At 35.0% G+C, this 12,504-nt stretch overlaps 1 protein-coding gene across 8 annotated transcripts in view; it reads left to right on the top strand.

Annotated features, from left to right (window-relative positions):
• LOC136838854 (uncharacterized) overlaps window positions 1-12,504 on the top strand; it is a 208,323-nt gene that overhangs the window by 182,978 nt on the left and 12,841 nt on the right. For 4 of the 8 annotated variants that reach the window (XM_067104506.1, XM_067104502.1, XM_067104508.1 and 1 more), the window contains one exon: window positions 6,821-7,040. The exons of the other annotated variants lie outside the window; for them this stretch is intronic. In XM_067104506.1, the coding sequence (XP_066960607.1) occupies window positions 6,821-6,991 (171 nt within the window). In that variant the 3' untranslated portion in view covers window positions 6,992-7,040. The remainder of the gene's footprint in view (window positions 1-6,820; window positions 7,041-12,504) is intronic. 8 annotated transcript variants of the gene reach the window in all.

Here is a 12,504-nt window from a genome sequence, read left to right as displayed (position 1 = left end):
TTATGGTGAATTTTTGAAAAAAACATTTTCCTTACGTCCGCACGGTAACTCGGCCGAACATCTCAGAAATTCTTTCGTCACGTTGTTGTAATGTTTGCACCGTTTTATATTAGTCGTTACATAAACTTTTATATATGAAAATGTGTGCAATTTCATGTAGAATACAACAGAAAATAACTCATGGTTGTAGCTTTTATCAGTTTTGAAATATTTTCATATAAATTACGATAAATAGAAAAAATTCGACCTTCGGTCAACTTTAACTTGACCGAAATGGTCGAAAACTGCAATTGTAAGCTAAAACACTTACAGTCTAGTAATATTCAATCAATTAGCTTCATTTTTCAACAAACGGGAAGTCTCTAGCACAATATTTCAATGTATGGTGAATTTTTGAAAAAAACATTTTTTTATGTCTGCGCGTTCATTTCTGATGGTTGCATACTAAACTTCAGGCAGTGACAAAAAAAGGAGCCAAAAATGAACTCTTAATCTTAAAAACTAAGCGTGCTGTAATTTTGAAAAAAACTTTTTTCCGCAGCGCTAACTCCCGAACGCCGCCGGCATACGGGAGACGTTTTTGTAAATAGAGGCTCGGCGTTTAAGGGTTAATCAGCTTGGTGGTCTGGTTAAACGAAGGTATACTTAACTTGACTTATGGGGGGCCCGAGGTAATGGGTTAAGAATACAGATGGCTAAACGTTGGCTTTAATGGTTATAGTGCTGTTAAGGGGATCGGCTGCCTAAAAAAACCCGATAATCTTTAAAAAATTCTATTTGCTGAAAAAAATTCTATGGCTTCGTATAAGGTTCAAGAATGTGTCCACGAAATATTATGCTAAAATTTGCCGTATTTCTCTAGTTATGGCCTAAAATGTAACAATAACTATATACCCATAAAACACCAGTAGCCCAAATGATTTAGTCTGGTATAGTTTTTTGCGATATATATTACTTAAAACTTCCTTTGAAATGAAATGTATAATGTCAATAATATCCTATTCGGCACCTTTTTAGTTATTCCTAGCCATGACAACGCACACGTCATACCATGACGCCGACTGTGGCCGAGAGTTGCCTATAAACTTCAAGCTAGAAGGACACGTTTTTCATGCTCGCTAGCCTTGACTGAACTTTGTATTTTCTGCGGTGTTTTTGTTTTTCACCGTGCCTAAAAAGGTCCAAGAGTTCACTTCATGCTTCTAGAATGCGGAAAAGTCCAAGCGAGAAGTAGAAGAAAGAGTTCAAGAAATTAGTGCCATAGAGGGGAATGGAAGCGACGGAGAGAGAGAGCTGTCGCCCATCAAACGGCGCAGGCAGCGATCTCTGCTGACCAGAGACCAACCACATCCACCCCTAAACGCCTTTTTATTTGTTCGTCACTACCAAAGGGCAAAGATATTTTAGAAAAAGAAAGCAGTAGCTCGGAGGCTGATATTATAGACGATCCTGAAAATAAAATGATCATAATAAGTGAAGCAAGACTTGATGAATTACTTGAATCACGAATCCCTAATTGTGAATGTAAAGTAATTCCCAGGATCCATTTGGCAAGGGATGGATTGAGACACTAATAAAAAATGTAGGCAACTATGATACCCTAGAGTAATACCTTGCAGCAAAATCAGACAGGGGACCAGGAACCTAAAATTTATAAGAATGTGTCTTAGGCACATAAATAATCAATTAATATTCTTATTTATAATCATTTTGCATTAATTAATACCCAAAAATAAAAATTAAAACCATAGAATTAATTGTAACACAGTCTTTGAAGTCCCTTTTACTTTTTTTATGTAACTAAAACTTTGAAGGCCCGTTTCTCAAAACATAAGTTTTTCGCCTTTAAAATGCATCTCCTCCTAAGTATTGGACCAATCTAAATGAAATTTTAAATATAACATGGGGAAACATGGTAGATTAAAACAAAGCCGGGGATTTTTACTATTTTGAGTTTCTGATTTTTGGCAATTTTTTTTCTGTAATTTTTCCGGGAAAATTTCATAAAAGAAAAAAAAATTCATATCTCGAAAAATAATTGAAAAATCAAAAATCCCCGGCTTTGTATCGAATGTCCATATGTGTTTTATACGTGGTTCAAATCTCATCCCTTAAAACCAAAAAGCAAAGGAGGAGATGCATTTTGAAATTGGCCATTTTTGGCTGAAAAATGCTCTGGCGTCACAAAACCTAAGGTCACTGAACAAAAATTTTTTCCCCAAAAGTTCCACACAATATCATCAACAACCTGTCGTTAAAAAAGTCGGAAACCGGCCGATCCCCTTAAATCTTGCTACAACTTGACAGAGCTCCCCCAATCCCGAACCACAACAACCCACAATGCACCAGTCATTAGATAGCACCCGAGCTTCCACAGAGCTTCGATATGCGCTATATAATACGCAAGACTTAATACATAACCGTCTCAATGTTTGATAGGATTTGAGATATATCTGTATGACATGTCGGTAAAGGTTAACTTTTCTTTTTCTGAGTAGCTTAAAAAACTTTAATATTGTGTTTGTTACCTCGTTTACCGATTAGTGTGATATAAATTTTCCTCCTAAAGGTCACAATATTTGTTTTGAGATGATCTGCCACTTAGCACCTTTGGCAAAGTCATGTCTTTTACAGTTTTATAATGATTTATGGATCAGAAAGTTATTGCCTGAGGAATGGTGAAATGCTATAATAATTCTGATCCCAAACCTGGAAAGGATCCAAGCATTGTAAATAATTACAGACCAATTTCTTTAACAAGTTACTTATGCAGATTACTAGAGAAAATGGTAAATGCTCGACTAGCATGGGACATTCGAAAAAATAAGATTTTGACTCTTGCTCAAGTCGGGTCACAATGTAACAGATCTACATTAGATTCTCTGTCTAACTTAGAAGACCACATACGCAGAGGATATGAACGAAAACAAATTACTGTAGCTGTCTTTTTTACATTGAAAAGGCATATGATACGACATGGAGGTACACAGTATTAAAAACTTTATATAAAAACAGCATCCATGGACATTTGCCTAGGTTTATCCAAAACTTTCTGACAGATCACACTTATCAGGTGAGAATTGATGATGTATTTTCAAATACATTTCCACTTGAAAATGGTGTTCCACAAGGAAGTGTCCTTAGTGGCACACTGTTTACTTTAGCAACAAATGATATCAGTAATAATCTACCTATTGGAATTAAAAGTAACCTGTATATGGATGGTTTTGCCATATCTTACTCAGCATCTCGCATAAAACATGCAGAACGAATTATTCATACAACCATAAAAAAAATAGATGAATGGGCCTCATCTGTAGGCTTTAAACTTTCCATAGATAAAACTCAAGTAGTCATGTTTTATAAAAATAAAATGTGAAAAACAAGGTGAAAAAATAGATTTAAAAGTCATAAACTGTAGTACTGTATACCTATTTGCCAAACAGCAAAATTTTTGAGTTTAGTATTTGATACTCACTTAAATTGGAAAGCCCACATAACATACAGGAAATAAAAATGTAAAAGAGCATTAAATCTAATTAAAAACTATCGAACACTACTTGGGGAGCCGATAGACATGCCCTTACTGTGCTGTATAAAGCAACATTGTTGTCTATCATTGATTATGGAAGTGAAATATATGGCCCAGCATCAGATGCAATGCTGAAAATGTTAGACCCAGTTCACAATAAAGGCCTTAGAGTATGTTCAGGACCCTTAGGTCATCACCAAAGTCATCTTTACAAGTTGAATGTAGTGAACTACATTCTCTCTCTCTCTCTCTCTCTCTCTCTCTCTCTCTCTCTCTCTCTCTCTCTCTCTCTCTCTCTCTCTCTAGAGAATTAGTAGCAATGTAGAGTGCTCTAATTCTCAGAGAGTTAGTAGCAATGTAGAGTGCTCTGAGAATTATTTGAATTAAGAGATGTATTTATAAACAATCATTTACCACCTTTTCCAGTTAGAGCTAGAAGATTGTTTGAGTCACTGAATATAAATACAGTTACCTTCAATAGTGAAATTACCTCCTCCTTGGACTGTGAATAAAATGAGAATTTGCACACACTTAAAATTTTTATCAAAAAGTTACTCATATACTCGGGAACACCATAGACAACATACATTATAACATATAATCCAAAAAGGTCCACATTACGCAATATACACAGACGGATCTAAGTCACAATATGGAGTGGGATATGCTGCATTATCCCAAGACAAAATATATCAGTTCTCTCTACCTGATAATGCTTCAGTATTTACAGCTGAGTGTTGTGCAATAATATCAGCCATAAAAATAATTAAAGAAACCTCTTTTAATAATTTTGTGATTTTTAGTCACAAACAAAAAAATAAAATTGTACAACAAATTAAGTTTTCACTCCATAAGTTGTATAATAATGGAAAAAATATTGAAATGTGTTAGATCCCTGCCAATGTAGGAATTAAGGAAACGAAGAGGCTGATAAATCCCTGCCCACGTAGGAATTGAAGGAAACGAAGAGGCTGATAAAGCGGCTAAAGAAGCAGTCCACTTGATAAGAGCAAATGTAAACATCCCCATTAGTGACTGTACAAGACATATAAAAACAATCACCTGTTTGGTCACAGTACTTGGCTGCTGACCTAGACCTGGCATTTCATTCAAATCCTTCGGACCAGGCCTAATAGAGCTGATGTCAGCTCAGTGGTCTGGTTAAACTGTTTTAATAATAATAATAATAATGTAACTTGCTTGTAAGTAGGGTGGTGTCTGTAATAATAATAATAATAATAATAATAATAATAATAATAATAATAATATAGCTGTTTCCATGGCATGTAATTTATACTTGCACAGAGTCTTCTCTATTCATCTTACTATCTTCTGCTTCATCAGCGTATAGCTGGTAGTATCTTAAGTTTCCTAAGAACTTTTAAAGATTTCTGTTGTCGACAGTGCACTGACAGTCATCTTTGAGAGTACAAAAGTGAATGAATTGAGATACGTGATCTCCAGGTAATTATAGCAGGCAGGGTGTTTACAATAGGTGGGTTGGTCAGTAGGCTGAACTTTAAGTCCTCATCATATTAACCTTCATCCTTAATACTCTGTAGCAGTGTTATTTGCTACAGAGTGGCTGTGAACAACCACCTATGATCATATTTTACTACGTTGGTCATGTCATATAATGGAAAATTGCAGGCTTTTAGGCCATCCCAGTGATGCTTTAGTATGTCTAACTCAAAAGCTGTGTGATGGGAGGACCAAAGTGAAATGTAATTTGTTCTTACATGTATACAACATGTATGCAAACCCTCGGTCTTTACATATGGGACAGTAAATCCCATATGTAAAGACCTTAGGTTTGTGTGTTAGGAAAAATACAAATTACTTTAAAAAATGTGTCATATTTTGACTGTTTGGACAGTGCCTGTGTTAAAATGTGATTTTATTATTTTTTTTCTGCAGGTTACTCTTTCGAACACTGTATTTGTGTTTATTGTCCAATGCATGGTTTGATAGTAATTACATAAATTGTATTCCATATCAGTAATGTAACTTGAACTGAGTAATATAAGTAACAGTATTCATATGTAGGCAAGGCTTTCACCAGTAACCATAGCATATTGTAAGCTACTGTATTTTTTAAATTTTGCATAGCAGTTGAGCAAATCTTTGTCTTAACCTTAATTTTAGTTTGTTTGATTCAGAAATGAAAAATAAAAAGGAGAATTTTATTGATCAGGGGTGATAATTTATGAAAATAATGAAACACGAAGTAAATTTTATCCTCATAGGTCAGTAGGCAATTCTCAGTTACCCAGATTGTCAAAACAACTCTTACCCATTAGTCCTAATGGTATTTGAATAATGGGTATCATAATGTCAAGATATTACAAGTTAAATATTCAGTTGTACTCAGGTTGAAATTTTGTCAGTGAAACATTGCCAGTGCACTTCAGGTTTAAAACTTGTGTAATGTCAGAAGACATGATGAATCCCATATTTTTTACTTGGTACGGAAGATACTTGATTGATTATACAACCGTTTTTAGTGCTTGGTTGAAGGGAATTGTGTGATACCGACACAGAAGTTTGTCTCTATGAGTGTCTTATAGGCTGTTAGACACTTTAATCCCGTACAAACAAGAGTTATAGAGATCTGGAGTAGATACACCTGAGTAAAGGGAGAGGCCAAGGTATGAAGTTGTCCAGGGTTCTTGTTCATGTTCGGGTGGCAGGATATTTAAGTGCTGACTGTTTACCTAAGAAAGCAGTTAGTGCTACCAGCATGAATAATGTCTCCCTCTCAGTAAAGGATATGTCCCAAGAAATTTGCTCCATAGTTTTGGATACATGAAATTAGGAGTTAGTAAATCAGAAGATGACAGAAATTTTTAATATCCTTGGAAATACCTTGAGTCTGACACAGTCAAGAGAGATGGTCCTGTGCAAATTAAGGATTGGTCACACAAGGATTACTCACTGTCATGATCGAATGTCAAGTTTAGCAAAAAGTCTTAATGGTGATTACTCAGTTTGACATTTTAGGATCAAAGTTTAATGAAGAAAACAATTTTTTTTTTTTACTCTCCCAAAGATGTTAAAAATTTTAAATGAGATTTTGCTTTACATAGTATAGCAGACATATTCAGTGTAGTGGTGTCAGTGACCTGTGAAGTTATGACTCCAAAGAATTCTTGATAATTGGATGGATAATTTGACAGATAATCTATTTTTTTATTTGAATTTCATTCATAATTAGAGGAGTTGCATCTTTGCAATGCAAGTTCATTGGGTGAGTATCACTACATTTTCCCCTTCTCTTTTCCTTGTTAGATTGACCTTAAGAATTTACATCGTGCTGCAAGAACTGCCTTTACACGATGTCGTAGACATCGGACAGAGGAAAATTTAATAGAATACAAAAAGTGTAGATCCCAGTTCCGCAGAGCATTGAAAGAAGCCAAAGAACTGAACGGTGATATAAAACCGTTATTTCTTCCATAAACATTAGAACTCTATCTTCTGCTCTAAGGAACAATGAGAAAAAGAGCTGGTAAGTATATGTCAAGTCCCCCTTGCTACTTACCAAAATCTTAGAATGATAGAACAAGAGAGCGGAAGATTTAGTATTTTTGAAGACCACTTGATGAAGTTATGCTGTAAGTCAGAAGCTGTTACTATGTACAGAAGATGTCTGATATGATGTTAAGCAGAAGTTGCTTTTGTACTCCTTTTTTACCTAACATTTTTTTATGATGTATCTTGCAGTGATATACTGTAGATTGACTTTACAAGGCTCTACGCTAAATTATTATATATGCATGAATACAAGTTCTCTTTTCAGTCTTTTTGATAGGTTTTGAGGACATTGTCAACAGGCATTATAAATTCCAGTAATTTCAGAAACTGGCATTTTAAATTCCAATCATTTCAGATATATCCAAGCTTGGTTAGTATTGGTTTTAAGCAGCTGGTTTGATTGTTTAGTTAATTTGTAATGCGTGCAGAATATTTAAGGAAAATAAAGAAAATAAATGCAAAGTTAGTATGGTGTTTACTCAGATATATATATATATATATATATATATATATATATATATATATATATATATATATATATATATATATATATATATATATATATATATATAGATAGATAGATAGATAGATAGATAGATAGATAGATAGATAGATAGATAGATATATATATAATATATATATATATATATATATATATATATATATATATATATATATATATATATATATATATATATATATATATATATATATATATATATATATATACAGGCAGTCCCCAGTTAACGGGCTCGGTTAATGACGATCTGGTTTTATGGCGCTTGGCTAGTGCTGAAAATCGGCAATTTTCGGCGCCAAAAATCACCAATTCCTGCTTATCGGCGCTGATAATTGGGCATTGGCACCAATACATAACTAACAGAGGCGTTGATAACCGAAAATCGGCACTTTTTGGCGCCGATAAGCCCAAAAATCACCAAAAAAGCGCCAGAACGGAACCCCCGCCAATAACCGAGGACTGCCTGTATATGTGTGTGTGTATATGTATATATATATATATATATATATATATATATATATATATATATATGTGTGTGTGTGTGTGTGTGTGTGTGTGTGTGTGTATATATATATTTATATTTATATATATATATATAAATATATATATACATATTTATATTTATATATATATATATATGCAGTCTCCGGTTTACGACAGGGGTTCTGTTCTTTTGCCGCATTGTAAGCCGAAAATTGTCGTAAACCAAAATAATCGTTGAAAATTGTAAGAAAGCCTAACTTTTAGTCCTTTAAGTATCCTTAGGGTATCTTGAAAATGACGTAACCTACATTTTTATTGAGTCTTTCATAAAAAACCCTCCAGATTCTTACCATTCTGCTGGTTTAGAGAGAGAGAGAGAGAGAGAGAGAGAGAATGAATTACCACCACGACTTACATTCAGCCATTATTGTGCTGGCATGGGCAAAAGAGAGAGCGAGATATGTTTATCTCTTTCATATCTCAAGGAATGTTAATCCATTTCTCTACTGCAACTGACAACAACAAAAAATTGCTTTTTTTTCGTCTTCCAAAGATGTACTACTACCTTTATACGCATTTATAAAACACTATGAACAAACACACACACACAGTGTGCATAGGTAAAGAGACTCAAATTAGCAGTATCTTTTCATGAAAGAGTGAAGGGCTGAACTTAGTATCTATTTATAATATATATATCCATTTCTCATTCTACTTTTTGGTGAGAGAGAGAGAGAGAGAAATTAATCTTCTACCTTTGGTCAGAAATGTCTAGTAATTTGACATATTTGACAGTTCCACCCTCCCCCATAGCCTCAGAGCTTTGGGCAAAAGACAGGGTGTGATATTTCTTTGTTTAAAAATTTAAATAATTACTTTAAAAATGCATAAATGTTGTAATTACAGTATATTATTATTATTTAATCTTATTAATATTTGAAAATTAGCACTTATTAGGTAAGTCATTTATTTATCATACAAATGTGGTTAGTCCTCACCATCTCCCACAAGTTTGTTAAAAAATTCTTGTGCCGTCATTCTCTCTCTCTGTTATCTCAGAGAGAGAGAGAAAGAAAATACTACTCACCCTCCTTTTAGTATATGCAAAGCCCATGAGGTACAAGCCTTGTGGTTTGTTAACCCTTAAGGGACGGCATAATTTATCAATGTGCAGCACCCCAGACCGGGGAAACTTTGAGGTCGGCAAAACAAAAAAAAAAATCACATCAATAGAAAGAGAATGACACGTACATTCACGCTGTATAAATAAAAAAAATTCTAAAAAATTTTACCTGCCTTCCACGAGAAGTTAAAAATGACTATTTACAACCCCTTGTGGGACCTCATTTACAAGACAATCATAGATTTTACCAACTTATATATGTTTTATCTAATAAATAAGTTTTTTGGATTTTGTAAAATTATTATTACTGCTCACTTACTATCAAAACAGATAAGAAATAGGAGCAGTAACAAATTTTATGCATATTTGTTGTAAAATATTCACGTAAATTTATGAGAAGGAACATTCAGTAACTTTTTTTTTACTTTTACATGCTTTTCCTTATATTTCCTTGCAATTTTCTTTGTAAAATTACATTTACAACCGACATACTATCGTAAAAGATAAAAACAAAACAACAGCAACCCCTAAGTATATATACAAGCAAATTTACAAAAAGACTCATGTGAGAGAGAGAGATGCTGTACCTTCCCCCTTGAAGTTGCAAGCATTACTGATACTGGCCTAACTCTCACATCTGTATAAAAGTTGCCATTAGTGAATTTATAGCATACAGAAGTATTGGCACCTTTGTTTCGAATCATTAATACCTTAACAGTGGTGCGTAATTCTGCTTCACACTGAAGCTCAATCCGTCCACTAAGGGTTAAAATTCCACCCTTCCTGCCAATAGCATGTCGTCAAGGAGGGCAAGAGTGGCAGGAGGTTGTTACAAGTTGTTATTGGCTACTGTCAGTCCTTCCGGCCAATAGCGTATCGTCATGGAGAGAGGGGCTTGCTAAGAGCTCTGTTATTGGCTACTTCTAATCTCTTCAGCCAATATCATCTTGCCATGAAGCCTGCGTCAAAGCAATAAAAAAACTGTCACACAACCAATGATGAAATTTTAGTATATTTTTATGTTTATATACAGTAATCCATATTTCCTTGGAGGATATATTCAGTACAGAGAGAGAGAGCGATATGGGCAGATGGCCTTATTTAAATCTCAAGAGTGGAATTATTTGGGGGGAGAGAGATATGGGCGGTTGGCCTTACTTAAATCTCAAAAGAGTGAAATTATTCGAGGAGAGGAGAGAGAGAGAGAGAGGTTGAATGAAGTGATTACAACGGTAAGCAGTTTTATGATTTCACGGGATTTTAATTTAACTTTTATCGATACTTTGTTGTGGTTACCCTAATACAGTAGAACCTCAGTCCTCGGCGCTAATTCGTTCCAGAAGAAGTGTCGAGATTCGATTTTGTCGAATTCTGAGTTAATTTCTCCTATAAGAAATAACTGAAAATGGATTAATCCATTCCTGACCACCAGTCAGTACCCCAACCTTGCCTTTTTATACAAAACTTTACACAAATTACAATTAAATAAGTTCAGAGTTGAATAACTTACCGTATCAGAAGCACCTTTTACATTTTTAAATGCATACTGTATAAAAAAAATTGGCCTATGACCAATGCGGCCGTATTACCGATGATAGACCGAGCACCATAGGCTAGGCTAGGTAGCCTATAGGCACTACCAGAATGTACTGCAACGGGTACACATGAAAACTGTTGTTAATAATGATAACATTGAAAAAGAAGCCTGATTATCACATTAAATTAATAATACAGTATTTATAAGCCGAATCACTCTATGTCTGTTATCATAAAATTAAGAAAAATTTCCTAAATTACGTCGGAACTCGGCAGCTTGTGGCAGATGTAAACAAACCACAGCGCCACCCTGGTGGTGTATCGTGGTACTAATTACATAAACATTCGGTATTTATGGTAAATTTCATACAGAGTCTACTGGAATAGTGTACAAAATCACTGTAAAACATCTTTCAGTAAATATTATGATTCCCTAACATATTGGGACCCATGATTGGATGAAAATTCAGTGCAGAAAGCCCAAAAAAATTATATATACCTGTACAAGGTGTACTTCTCCAAACAACAGCAGCAGCAGCATGTGTGGGCTTTAAATGCTTTTAAATAAGCATGGGAAGAACGCCACCAACAACGCCAGCTATTAGCAGCCACCTGAAACTTTTTTCTACAAACATCATATGATTCATCGGGTCGGATTCCGGTTTGTTGTTTGAGCTCCGACGCAAAATTTACTCAACATTTTGTGTCGAAATCTGATTATGTTGCGTTCTAGTACAGTCGAGGACCGGGGTTCTACTGTATTAATATTTAAAAAATAGTCAGTAAATCATTTTTTTATCATAAAAAATGTATTTAGTCATGAAAAAAAAATATAAGTCAGTATTGCTCTTTGAAAAAATCCGTGAATGTGAATTTTCTTCTGTCCTATGCGTTGGACCGAGTCACCCGAAATAGTAATGTCGAGAATCATGAGAAAACCTTGCTTTCAATCCTGTGGGTGTCTTGAAAACAACGAATCCTATATTTTTATTATTGAGTGTAACGACCCGAGTGGGCCGTTATGCAGGTTCTTTAACATACTCAGGAATGACTGACGGCAGATGCAACAAACAAAGGAGGGGAAAACAACAAAAACAATATAATGAGCTCAAAATTAATTTATTTACAAGTGAGTCAGGTCTGGTAAAAGATAAAACCATAAATACAAGAAAAACCAAAAGGCAGCACTAAACAAAATCAAGTTAAAATAAACAAAAAAGTAGCTTTAAAAAAAAAGGCAAAAATAAACAACAGCAGGCAGAAAAAAAAATACCAAACATACGTCCTCCATCGGGCACCAAGACAGCCCTCAGCTGCACAACAGGGACAAAAACCCACCAACCAGAATACCCCGATGGAGACGTCAGGACAGCCTCACGCTGTCATCAAGGATGAGCAGCTCGTGGTCACACGACTACTCATGGTCACACTCCACCTCACGACGTGCTCCACCGTGGCGTAATCCAATTTGCTGCTCATAAACTCGACCAACGTCGACTCAAAAACTGCCTGCTGCTGCTGCCACTGCCGCTAATCGCTGCCCTACCAGACCCGACTGGCGAAAAGAAAAACGGCAGCTCACCGACGAGAACATCAAAACAAAAAAACTTGAAGGTAAGGAGGCAGCAATCCACAAAAGGGAACAGCGGGGAACCAGCAGTTCCCGCAAAACCATCACTTAACGTGACATTGAGTTTTTCGTAATAAAAACCCTCCAAATATTGACAATTCACCAGTTTGGATGCATATTTCTTCCTATCGGCATCGTCCAAAATG

The sequence above is a fragment of the Macrobrachium rosenbergii genome, chromosome 5 (genome assembly GCF_040412425.1).
Source record: "Macrobrachium rosenbergii isolate ZJJX-2024 chromosome 5, ASM4041242v1, whole genome shotgun sequence".
NCBI classification, from domain to species: domain Eukaryota; kingdom Metazoa; phylum Arthropoda; class Malacostraca; order Decapoda; family Palaemonidae; genus Macrobrachium; species Macrobrachium rosenbergii.
Note: the sequence above shows the minus strand (reverse complement) of the source record. Positions and strands in the feature narration are given on the sequence as shown.